Here is a 13,475-nt window from a genome sequence, read left to right as displayed (position 1 = left end):
TGATGTTTTTATGCAGCAGGTGCTGAAAAGGATTACACTTATCTACCAGTTGTGCTATGAATCTTCGGATAGAATGGAGTCTGCCTTGTAAGGATCGAAGTTGACTGATATTTATTGGTGGTTGCATTTCCAAGATGGCCTTGGCTTTTGCTGGATCAGCTTCAATTCCCCTTTTGGATACAATGAATCCTAGGAGCTTCCCAGAGGTTACTCCAAAGACACATTTCTTGGGGTTTAATCTTACTTTGTATTTTTCCAACCGATCAAAGACGACTGAAAGTATGTCCAAATGTGTATTTCTGTCTATTGATTTGCCCAAGAGGTCGTCAACATAATCTTCCACAGTTACATGCATGAGATCATGAAAGATAGTAGTCATGGCTCTTTCATATGTAGCACCTGCATTCTTTAGCCCGAAAGGCATGACATTCCAGCAGAAAGTTCCCCACGGACAAGTAAATGTTGTTTTATGTTGATCCTCAGGTGCGATCCTTATTTGATTATAACCAGAGAATCCATCCATCAATGATAACATTTCATGACTTGCTGTGAGATCAACAATCAAGTCAATATTTGGTAATGGGAAGTCATCCTTTGGACAAGCTTTGTTGATGTCTCTGAAATCTGTGCAAATTCTGATGCTGCGATCTAGTTTACTAACAGGTACCAAGTTGGAGATCCATTCAGGATAATCAATTGGGCGTATGAATCCGTCATTGAGTAATTTCTCAAGTTCTGCCTTGACTAATAATGCCACTTGTGGATGCATTTTTCTTAATTTCTATTTTACTGGTTTTGCCCCCGGTTTGACTGTCAAATGATGCATTACCAAATCCGGATCTAATCCAGGCATATCAGCGTATGACCAGGCGAAGTTGATTTGTCGTTCTTTGAAGAAACTTATGAATTTTGACCTTTCGGACTCTGTCAGTGATTGAGCTAGGAATATGTTGTGTGGAACCTCTTCTGTACCAATGTTTGTTTTGATAGTCTCCTCTAACAACATGGATGACTTTTCCTCATATGATGCTGGGAGAATGTCGAGCCTTCCATCTTCGAGTGCCTTGGAGAAGTTTTCACCCTCAGATACGTCCTTTCTTTTTACTTTTTTGAGGTCAGACAGCACCACAGTGTGGTTTTCGCCATAAGACCCTTGATTTGTTCTTATTTTCACATTTTTGTGACTGGAAGGTCCGACACCCACACCAAAATATGCCACGCTATTGAGTTCTATAGTGTATCTCGCTTTATGGTCTCCAGGGGGAAGATCATCTCGTATGCCCAAATAGTCAATAAAAGCTTCATCATTTTGGAATGTATCAAACTGTGCAGGTCCTTCATGATCCCAGTCAATGAGTTGGCGGTGAACAAGGGGAAGGTCGTTAGTGTCTTCGAAGTTAACGGGGCTAAGAGTGAAGATGTGGTTATATTCGAGTATGTCAAGGTAATTATCAAGGTCATCGATGGCACTCTCCTCATCAGTCTCAATCGCGAGCGAATCCAAATTATCATCACTAGTAGTGCACTCTGGGATAGGTGTTCTCATCCTATGTGATTTCAACCTAGAACCTTGAGACAAGGACTGTGTAGACTCCTCATGGGTTGTTTCTTGACCAACTCTGAACTTGTTATAAAACTCCTCTTCTTCTGTGGGTTCATCTAGCTCTTTGAATGTCTCGGTGAGCTCGTAGTCACTAGAAGACTTGTTGGAACCCCATTCCCATTCGTTGGAATCTGTGGAATAGCGATTCTCTTGTTGAATTTTGGCAGCTTTAATTTGTAAGGCTTCTTCTATCCTTTGGGTGTGGACCTTTAAGAAACCAAGTCCTTTCGAGCGTTCCTTCTTGAGAGTCAATTCAGGTTGTAAAGGTTCAATGATGCCTTCCTTTCGTAATCCCAGAGGGCTTTTTCCATCATACCCGAATTTTTGTAGAATTTTGAAGCCTTTACCGTATTTCTCACATGGTAGATTGATGTGGTCTTGTGTTTCTTCTTCATTGTCCCTGAAAAGCATTTGGTATAAATCTTCCTCTTCTAGTTCACCCCATCTTTGAAAGGTAGTAGGGTCCCATTTGAGCATCATAATGGAGATTTGCTTGTTAAGATGTGGTCTTCCATATTCTTTTGGGGAACTCATGACTTGTCGTAAGTACATGGTTTGATTGAAAGTATATTCCCCCATGCCTTTGTCCTGAAACTTGCCTTTAAGCTCACCTTGTTTTGAGGTCAAGGGTTTTAATGACTCAGGATCAATGTATGCTAACGAAGGAACAACCTCCCGATTACTAGGAATGAAGGTCTCGGTCTTTGATTTCAGGTTATTGCAGTATATGAATGGATTAGGATCACTGTTAACTGTTACTTCCACTCCATTATGAGGAAACTTAATGCATTGGTGATATGTGGATGGGACTGCCCTCATTTCATGAATCCAAGGACGTCCTAGCAATATATTATAAGTGAGATTTAATTCTAGGACTTGATAGACCACATCCTTTGTAACTGGCCCAACTCTGAGAGGTAAGATGACTGTACCCTTGAATGAACGCTCTTCATCATCATATGCTTTAATGGTGATGTTGTTTGTAGAATTCACAGCTTTATCAGAATATCCCAATTGTGTGATAGTGCTTAATGTGCAAATGTTTAGACCTGCTCCTCCATCTATCAGGACTCTTTTTATTCAATGCTTGTGTATGAAGGCTTCAATGTGTAATGGTGCATTATGTGGCTGACTTATGGAGGCGTCATCTGCTTCTGTGAATGTAAGGGAGTGTGGAATGGAAAGGTATCCCACCATGGCTTGAAACTGGTCCATGTTTAGATCAGTAGGGACGGTAGTATCTCTCAAGATTTTGTCAAGAATGGCTTTATGTGCGAGAGATATGCGTAATAGCTCAAGAACAAAGATGAGCGCGGGTGTCTTCCCTAGTTGTTCTACAAGGTCATACTTAGATTTGGTTGATGAAGAAGCGGTGTTTTTAGTTGGAGCACCTTGCAAAGTGAATTTACTTCGGCGAGTTGTAACATGACATTCAGAGGTAGGTTCCGAAGAACATCGAACACCTTTTAGGACAATCTTGGGTCTCTGAGTAGAATTCTCAGACGCTTTGTCCTTGATGATAATAGTAGAGATGTAATTATCCATCGATATGTGATTGATAGTTGAATCATAGTTGTAGGATGCTCTGGTATAATTGGTTTGATCATCTGTGGCTTTAGCTTTTCCTTTGTCATGTTTTGGGAATGGTTCCTTAAACATCTCATGTTCTTGATTAGACGAATGTCCCTCAATCTCAATGTCACCTCTATCAATGAGATCTTGTATGATGTTCTTCAGTCGATGACAATTTCCTATCTTATGACCCTTGCTCTTATGAAATTTACAATATTCATCATCATTCCACCAATTTGGTTTAACCTTTGGTTCATATGGAGGAAAATCTGGAACTGTGATTACCTTGTTTGCCACAAGCTTCTTGAAAACTGACTCAAGTGGTTCTCCCAATGGAGTGTACTTCCTTCGTGATCTGGAAGTTGTTTGAGTATTCACTTGATTGTTTGTAGAACTTGATCCTGAAAAGATGAATTTGGGTCGTACTATGTTGGCATCAACAACACCATCATTGATTGTGTTCTTGTTTTTATTCCAAAATCTTGGCTTGTCTTTTCCTTTAAAGTCATCTTTGTTTTCCTTGAATATCTTAATGACCCCTTGTTCAATTAGGACCTTCTCTGTCGCTAAGCCTTTTTCAATAACGTCCTTGAAGGTGGACAAACAAGCTTTCCTTAGATCATAGCCAATGTCTTTGTTAACATTTTGGGTGAACATTTCTACCATTTGTTTTTGTGGAATTTCACAAGAGCATTTGTTGGCTAGATTTCTCCATCTTTGTAAGAATGATGCAAAAGATTCTCCCCCTTTTTGCTTAGTGTTGCACAAAGTAGTGACTGATATGTCTGTCTCTATGTTGTAGGAGAAATGTTGGATAAATGCCTTTGCTAGATCACCCCATGACTTAATACCAGGTGGGAGTTGGGAGAACCATTCCATAGCTTGATCACCTAAGCTTTGTGGGAATAATCTCATCAAATATGTCTCTTCTGCTGCGACCTCAATGCAAGCTGTGAAAAATTGTCTTATGTGTGCCTGAGGATCCCATTTTCCTCTATACTTATCAAATTTAGGCGTCACAAAGTGTGTAGGAAAAGGAGGCATTGGAATGCTCTTGTCAAATGGATAAGGACATATGTCTCTCATTGTGTATGTTGGCTTTGGTGTATTTATGTCCTCCATTTTCTTTTGCAAGTCCTTGATTTGTTGTTCCAAACTGCTCTTAGGTGGAGATCGACTTCTTGGACCATACCCCATGCTGGAGGCACCAATTGGAGGGGGTGCATGTTGCATATATGGATGATATTGATCATACATATGTTCATATGGAGGAGGTCTATAGTGATTCTGCATATTTGGACCACTTGGTATAGATTCATGTTGAGGAACACCATATCTATTTTGTGCATGTATACCATATTCTACAGGCATGTCATGTTCTATTGTATTGCCCCCAAATTTGACGTGGGGTTTCCTTGTGTCCAAATTTTGAGCATGCCTTTGCATATCCCATTGCTTTGGTGGTTGATCCTTAGCATTGATATGTGATTGAGCATATTTTTCTCCATAAGATTTCCATAATGGTCTGCGAAGGTGACTATCATGTGTTTGACCATGTGTATGTGGGACCTCTGGTTTTTGAAGCAAAGCTGATGGTGATTCAGGTACCATATATGGTCCTCTATTTCCTCCACTATTAGGTCTTCTTTGATCCATGTTGGAGTGATGTTGTTGCAAAGGTTGATTTTCCATTATTTGAGACATGTCAAAATCATGGGGTATCTTGGCTCCACTTTGTGCCATCATTTGTAAGAAGTATTGTCTATCCCTCCTCATTATTTCCTCAACCAATCGATTGAAATGGGGATTCATAATAGATTCTTCCACATCTGCTGAATGTACTGAAAAGTTAACCATGTTGTCATTGTGTGTAGCATTGTTGTTTATAGTGTCCATGTTCTCAACATTTGGAATGTTTCTATAGGCATCCATGTCAGGTAATGTAGTATGATCAGAATTGAAAAAGATCTCATTGTCATACTCATAAGAACTCATGTTTGTGGACTCTTGAGCCTCTTTAGTTTCTCTCCTCGATTTTTGAAGACGGGTTTCAACCATGAACTAGCTATTGACCAAGATGTGTGAGACTAGATGAAAAATGGAAAGAGTATGGAAGACCAAGAGTTGGATGGAATGTAAATGAATCTGAAGTGTACTTGCAATGTCCAAAGTGTAAGACCAAGTATGTATGTAGTAGAGTAGGTGTGACTTCCAAAGAGAGGATAGTTTCTCTTGATGAGGTAAGTTGACCTTGACTCTAAGTAAGACCAAATGAGACCCAAAGGTAAGAAACCTTGATGAGGGACCACTTAGCAAAGTGTTGTTGTATGTAGTGTGTTGACAAAGTATGATGAGGACAAGCAAGTGACCTTTTGACTCAAGTTTAGACAAGTGTGAATGTAAAGTGAAATGTGAAGCAATGATGGACTATGTGAGACCTAAGGACAGGTTGAATGCTAAATGAAACCCTCGAGAAATGACCTAGGAAGCTCAAGAATTCTGAAACTGACTGTGTTTGCTTGCTGGACTGCAACAGTTTTTTCAATTCTGGACACAGACGCGCTTGTATACTTCACAGATGCGGCTCTGTTTAACGCAGACGCGCTTCTGAGATTTTTTTGTTTGCCAAATGTAATGTTGACTATTGGAACACAAACGCGATTCTGCCCTTCACAGACGCGGCTAGACAACACAGACGCTATTATGCCTGACACAGACGCGTTTCTGCAAATTTTGTGCAATTTTTTTCCAATCTGTGAAGTTGTTTTGTTGTGACCAAATCTAACTGTTTGACTGATTTTCGTGACAAGAGGACACAGTGTTGATGAAGACCCAATGTTTGCAAGTGTCTAGACTCAAAAATGACTCCAATGTTATTTGATGAAAAAATGTTTTGCATACACTTGAAGACACAAAAGACACAATGTTTTGCTGTTTGGTCTTGAATGTTTTGAATGTTTAACATAAGTCAAGCAAAATTCTTATGGCTGGCCAAGACAATAGTTGTTGATCCCACATGGGGTTTTACCCCTGAGGATACGCTATTCAGAGTGGATACTTAGATGCTTGACCTCACTGGCTCCACCCTCGGCACTCACTTCTCAGGTCAGCCAAGCATTAGTCCCCACGAAAACTCCCCGTGGCGAACTTTGTATCTCTACTAAGAACCGTATGTGTGTGGGCCGCTACCAGAGGTCTGACCTCCTGCCCCAACAACTAGAAGGATTTGGGCTTCTAAAACAAAAAGGTGCTAGTAAGGGCATCCGCTCATGTGGCCATACATGCAGCACTTTTAGCTCTGTAAATACAGAAGGCTCCCAGCCGGTAGGGGTTACGCCCTACAACTGTTCAAATAAATTTGATCAAACGGGTTTATGGGGAGACATAGTGTCGGTATGAACTAATCAACACACGTTATTCATAGTTTTCACCATGAATACATTTTTTTTTACAGTGGTTCGGATGAGGTGGGTTTTCCTCACTACCACTTGGGTCGTTCTCTTCTCACTAGTAGTCCTAATGACCACACGGGAAGACAGACCCTCTAAAGATTAAACAAAAAGAGCCTATTGCTCAAGACACAAAAGACAATGATTCAATTTTAGTGCACCAATGGAAGTGTTTGCTAGTCTATGAAAACAAGGCACACAATAAAAATCCAAAAACCCTTGCCAAGGACCTGCAACAAAGAGTTGTTAGTAGTTTGGATTGTTTCAAATAATCCCCCCTTCCTGCAAGCACACAAGTTAGGTAAATTTTAAACCCAAAAGACTTTGTGAAAATAGGGGCCTTCAACCAAACAATTTAGCCTTCAAGACAAGCTGCACCAATTTCGTTAGCTAGATCTGAAAATAAACTAGATCTAAAACCCTAAATGCGAAATCCGAAAAACTGAGTCAATGAAAATCAAAAAAAAATTCGACACTGATAAACACAGACGCGGTTACCCTCAACACAGACGCGACTGGGTAACACAGACGCGATTCTGTGAGACACAGACGCGGCTATAGAATACAAACACATCTTCTGGACATAGACGCAGCCAAAACTAGCGCTGACGCGACTTTACAACACATACGCGTTTTCCTGAAACTTGCAAAATAAAATAATGCCAGAACACAGATGCGGTTCCAGATGTCGCAGACGTGCCAGAAAATCAAAAACGCGATCCGAAAGTACGCAGACGCGGAAATAACAAAATGTTGCCGAAAACATCGGATCTACAACTTCACATTACAAAATCTACAACAAGGATGTTAAATGCAAAAGGGACAAGGGTCCCACCGGGCGTGCCAAAATGTATATGGTGAAAAATGGATAACGATAATAACAATATTGAAAGGCTATATGAATTCAACCACAAAACCCTAGCCTAACAATCAACAAAGATCCACCATAACATATGAAGATTACCTAAGACAATGCAAATCAAACGAAATCATGAAGATTATACCATCACATGTCCAATAGGGTTTTGATCTCCATTCTTCCTATCTCCATTGATCTTGCTTAATATATTTGCTCTCAGATTTTATGTGCACAAGAGCTCAACAAAGAACGGAATGTGGTTGCAAGTAGGATCGTAGTGTAGTCAATTGCATAAAAGATGATTACCATGAATGATTAGGGTTTGATAATGAGGGAAGCATCTCCTTATATAGAAGACACAATATGAAATGGAGGGATAAGATTGAGAGGTGTAAAAGGAGATCGGCTATGATTAGAGGGTAGGTAAAAGAAATAATAAAATAATGAAAGGGGTATGTAGTGTATGAATTAAGAGATAAATGACATGTGTCATGGGTAGAAAAGGTTAATGAATTAATTAAATAAATAAAGATTTATTTAATTAATAGAAGAAGTGGGATAATTAAATAAATAAAATATTTTTTTAATTTAGGAAAATGATAATTTAAATAAATAAATGTATTTATTTAAATGAGAAATAAGGCTAGAAGAGGATAAATGAATTAATTAAATAAATAAAGATTTATTTAATTAATAGAAGAATTAGGCTAAAGTAATTATTTAATTAAACTTGGACAATTTTAGGTGTCTACAGTAGTAATACTCATCTACAAATGAGGGAGATTTGTATTTGAAAAATATAACTAGAAGCAATATAAAAGTTTGTGAGAATGATTGATTAACCAATTAATTAAGCAATTTGATTTGTGAATTTGAAAGAGAGATGCATCTAGATTATAGCATAAATTCATAAAAAATTAGATCTGAAAATTAAAATGAAAATTTATGCAACCCTCATGGCAAATTTTAGAATTATAAATTATGGTTTTTTGTAAATTCAACAACAAAATTTATGTAATTCAATTTGAAAATGAGATCTAGGAGGGAAATTTTGAATTTTAAATTAAATGAATAATCAGATCTGAAATAATAAATCCAAATTAGAGAACCCACAAGCTTAAGTTTAGAATAAAAAAATAGGTTTTTTGTGAATTCAACCACTAAATTTTTAAAACAAACTAACCAGATGTCCCCATACTTTTATTAAGCTAATTATAGGTCATTCTATTTCAATGAGAGCACTTTTCATGGATCTAACTTAGTCCTCACTTAAGGTTTCATCTATCTAGTTTTCTTATATAAAAATTCATCATTGCACATTATATTTAGATTCATTCAATTCAATTGTATCCAATAACAATCGTACAATTTAATCTCAATATCAAATTCATTTTTGGATCAATCCCTCTCTCAATGTTGCATAGCACAATGATGAACTTTTCTCTTTAAATGTGAACGTTTTTTGGTTGTAGGTAATTCCTAGGAGCTTGGGGCTCACTATAAACTCCAACATAAAACCAACATTTCTTTATCATCCACAAAGATAGATTACAAATGAGTTTTCAACATAGCTACCAAGGCTATTTGGCTTCATATGATTCTTGCTAAGTTTGACATTTCTTTTAGGCAACTCAAAGTTATTTATTGTGATAACTAGGGCACAATATAGACATGTAAGAGTCAAGCTTAGCACTAGCAAGAAGAACACACAACGATTAATATGCATTAGAGATGGGAGAATATTCATAGTTAGTTCATTGAATTAGTCTTTTGGCAATATTCATAGAAGGTTACTAACATATTCACTAAACCTTTCATTGAGAGTAAATTTATTCATCTATGAACTCTTCTTAGGGTGCAATCTTCTTTAGCAGCATCATCCTCTTCAAAGAGGGCCTTCTAGTCCTCTTCATCTTGTTTTCTCTCTTTTGGGGGTAGTCTTTTTGCCACTAGGTTTTCTCCCTTTCTCTAATTTATGGGAGATTTTATTGTACTTTGATACCTCATCCAACCAAGTTGTTGAGGCCTAGTTTATTTGTGTCCGCCTCAGTTATGATTAAGGAGGATGTTAGTGTAGAACATTCTTGGTTCATTTTTATGCATACCTTTTTCCTTTTCTATTGATAGACTTTCTTATGTGTGGCCTTTGTGCCTCTTTCTTACATAAAATTTGCATATTAATGTTTTAGTTGGCAATTTCTCTCCATGACACTATATATAACATCTATTGTGAGTTAATCTTCGTTGCACTATGTATGCACATATATTGTGAGTGTCGATTAATTAAAAGTGAGATAGGCTCGTACCATTACATGATATTGCATAGCTGCAAGGTGTCACCTAGGGCACATGAGAAGTACACACCAAAAAATAAAAAATAACCAAAAATGACTAATACAAACTAAACCAGAGACAGAGCAAACAACAAAAAACATAGCAAAACTAGTGAAACCAACCAATTGCCAAAAGCACAAAGAGATGGCCTATTGGGCTAAGGTTTCCTTCCTGCTAATCCTTACATAAAATAAGGACTTTATTAGGGAAGGAAATTTTCTTATTAGATTCCTTAGCAGAATTAGGGGTACTAGAATCCAAAGTGTCCTTGACCATGGAAATGGGGGCTCCACTGATGTAGAAGGGGACAAAACTTGCCGCTTACGTTTGGCTCTCCTCCGATATATTTCATCATGTATAGCTTTGAGAGAAGTTGAGAAGGCAATTTTTTTACCACTATTTCCTAGCTCTGTTTATCCATTTTCTCAAATTTTCCCTCTACGAAGTTAATTAATTGGAAGTTATTCAATTTCTTTGTCACTTTGTTCTTTATTTTCCGTACTTTAATTTTTATAACCTTACAAGGTATGCAATTTTTCATCAGTTGTGACCTAATTCATGCTGCTATTATAGCTACTTCTATTATAGCTAAAGATCTGTGCTCTAACACGCGTAAACTTATTACCACATTATATTTATAATGGTGAAATTGACATACTTCAACTATTTTGTATTTTTAAATACTAATAAAATAATAAATTATTGTTTAGAATTGGTGTGCATGTTTAGACTAGTAATAAATAATTACTCAAATGAGAGTAAATGATTTATGAAACAACTAAATGTAACAAACACAAGAAATACTTTAAATAAAGGGAAAGAGAGTACAATTATATATAATAATTTGATAAATTATATATTTTTAATATACACACTTCTACAATCATTTATAGGAAAAGATCTAGCTTAATGGTAGCCTAGTTCACTTCACAGAATGCATGTGGGTTAAACGAAGTAACTTGAAGACAACATGTTTAAAGAAAATGATCATTGAAGTAAGTCTTTTAAAACAATTTAATATTTAATATTTTTTTATTTTCTACAAAATTTGATAAAAAAGAGTTCCATTCAAGATATCAAGAAAATAATAAGTTATATAAAAAAATTAAACAATGAGACATTTTGATAAATAGATAAGAGAAGTAGGATTATTCAAAATAACTCTCTTTTAAAAATTATGAAAAAAAATTATTTGAATTGAAAATTTATATTAGAATACAATGTCACTCAAAATAAAAGAATATATTTTTTTAATTGTGAAAATATTGATGTAAATGAATTTTGTAATACTAAAAAAATTAGACATTATTATATTTTTACTATTAATATAAAATATAAAATATAAAATACAATAATAACTAAAAAAAATTAATACCAAAGAACCTTATGATTAAAATATAAAACTCATATCAGTTTTTCTTTGAAATCAGATCTTTTTAACAAATTTCAATAATTTCTTTCAACTGAATTACACATATACCTAAAAAATTGTAACATATTAAAATATTTAGATCCTCAATCCAAAAACATATTAAGATATTTATGTCCACAAATTAATCATCACAAGTGCCCTATATTTTCCGAGTAGGACACTTACAAATCGTACCCCTCCAAAGCATTGAAGAATAGCCATGGATAGGCCGGATAATAGGCCTTGTAAAACTAATTTAAATAGCACATTAATTTTATATTGATCATAGGAACTATTTCCAACAGCATAAATCAACTGATGCATTTCCTTTTTGTCCAATATGAAATATCTTCACAAATTTGAAGAAAACACAGTGCACAGAACACCAAGCTAGTTCAACTGACCATATAGTACTAGACCTTGAAATAAAAACATATGTTGAGATGCTAATGAAAACTATCTGATCACAGTTAAACACAGGATGCGTCTATTCTGGTTCCAAAACAATAATAAAGGACTGTGATTGACTAACACATAGCTATCAGACTATGAAAAGTCCGTTTTAGAGCCAGAATAACTGCAGCCCTAAACATAAACACAACTGAACTGACCTGACTTTGTCCATCTTTGTTCTACTGCAAACAAGAAACTACTGCTGCTTTGTCTCTGCCACCACCCACATTTCCTTGCGATAGTCAGCTGCAGTAAGGATTCCATTCTATCAAACTTGATATAAGTTTTTATTGTTGTTACCAGCAACCAAATATCGGTACTCTTGTTCAACTTCAACTTCATAAACATTCACCTGGCTTCCCCAGAAAAGGTTGATGGTCTCCTCGAAACCAAACAAATTAATGTTTTTAATAAGCATACCTTTCTCAACTGCTCGAACCAAGCCTGCAGAGCCCTCCTCTAATAACTTCCAGCAGCCAATGTAACTTTTGAAAGAATCTTGGGTCATTGTGAATGAGGCCTTTACAAGGTCATACAGTACTTCCTTCAACTCTAGCTTAAACTTTACTAGTTCATTGTTACTTGGCTCTTTGGTTATTTCAACCCTGAAAGCTTTCGTTTTGAAGTGGAATTCTCCTCTGGTTGTATCAATGTTATCAAATGGTAGCTGCGTAAGTCTTTTAACTGGACAATTTAAAACAGTATTGTCAGTTGTATAAAATACTTTAGTCCTCGTGGTTTTCACCTTAAAATCACTAATGGAACATGGCAAATATCTGTTATCAAAGTTGCTTAGCAAGTAAAATACCAGTAACCTCAAATTCGTTGGAAGACAAGACAATATTAGCTGTACAAATCTAACAAACATCAAATATGCCTTCTCAACTGCTGGCACCCAAAGATTATAAGTGAAATCCAAAATGATCAACAACAGTGTCAATACTGATGAGAGTTGTTCACTTCCCTTGGCAGTTAAATACAATGGAACACCACCCAACACTTTTGTTATCCAATAAGTATCTGTGATAAGCGGCATGCGCTCTACCAAACAAAAGCTAACTGATACCCTGAAACACAGTCTGAATTTTCTTCTTGATAAACACATTTTTATGGCTTCATCTGCTGAGCAGAGAGTCCACACTCCCATAAAACCATTAACCACTTTATGTTCTTTAACAATAGGCAAATTCTTAAGCTCCCCAATAATCAATAACTTTACTTGACTAGCTTTCTGACTATCAGCAACGTAATAACAGTTTTTATAACAGAAAATTGTTGACTCACCCAAGCTAGTCTCTGTAAAATCTTGGGTAAGAGGGTTCTTGTCTTTGTAGTAGCTTTTACAGAAGAGGTCAGAATCAGCTGTTTCGTTGTGATCTGTTGACAGCAAGATGAAATGCTCGTTGTCAAACTTTTTCCCTCGAAAGATCTTATAGACAGCGGTACTAAACAATGCCCATGGCACCCTCATTGTTGCAGCTGGTCGTATGGCTTGCCATATGAAAATGGCCAGTTGCAACCAAAGAAACCCTCGAGAACTCATAAGCCCAAAGAAAGTGGCCATAACTCACACAGTTCTTTATCTTCACAATAGTACAACACAAAAACTTTTTACCTCATTGTAGATGACTTTATCTTAATATAAAGCTACTATGTTGTTGTCAAAGTATGGGCTCTTTATTTGGAGATTAGGTTTCCATTTACTCTCTTCAAATTGGTTGTACCTTTAACCATAACAATTTTACATTGTTTTCTTGGCTGTGAATTTGTATTTTAATCTCTATTTGTAGATCC

General features: G+C 36.4%; 1 protein-coding gene across 1 annotated transcript; it reads right to left on the bottom strand.

Annotated features, from left to right (window-relative positions):
* Positions 1 to 11,436: 11,436 nt before the first annotated feature.
* LOC131063278 (uncharacterized) lies at positions 11,437 to 13,265 on the bottom strand. The gene is made up of 2 exons (XM_057997065.2): positions 12,966 to 13,265; positions 11,437 to 12,365 (listed from the first exon to the last, which is right to left on the bottom strand). The coding sequence occupies exons 1-2, from the start codon at positions 13,243 to 13,245 to the stop codon at positions 11,950 to 11,952; spliced, it is 696 nt and encodes a 231-aa protein (XP_057853048.1). The 5' UTR covers positions 13,246 to 13,265; the 3' UTR covers positions 11,437 to 11,949.
* Between the last annotated feature and the right edge of the window lie 210 nt (positions 13,266 to 13,475).

This window comes from Cryptomeria japonica, chromosome 2 (assembly GCF_030272615.1).
Source record: "Cryptomeria japonica chromosome 2, Sugi_1.0, whole genome shotgun sequence".
Classification (NCBI taxonomy): domain Eukaryota; kingdom Viridiplantae; phylum Streptophyta; class Pinopsida; order Cupressales; family Cupressaceae; genus Cryptomeria; species Cryptomeria japonica.
This window is presented reverse-complemented; position numbering and strand designations above follow the sequence as displayed.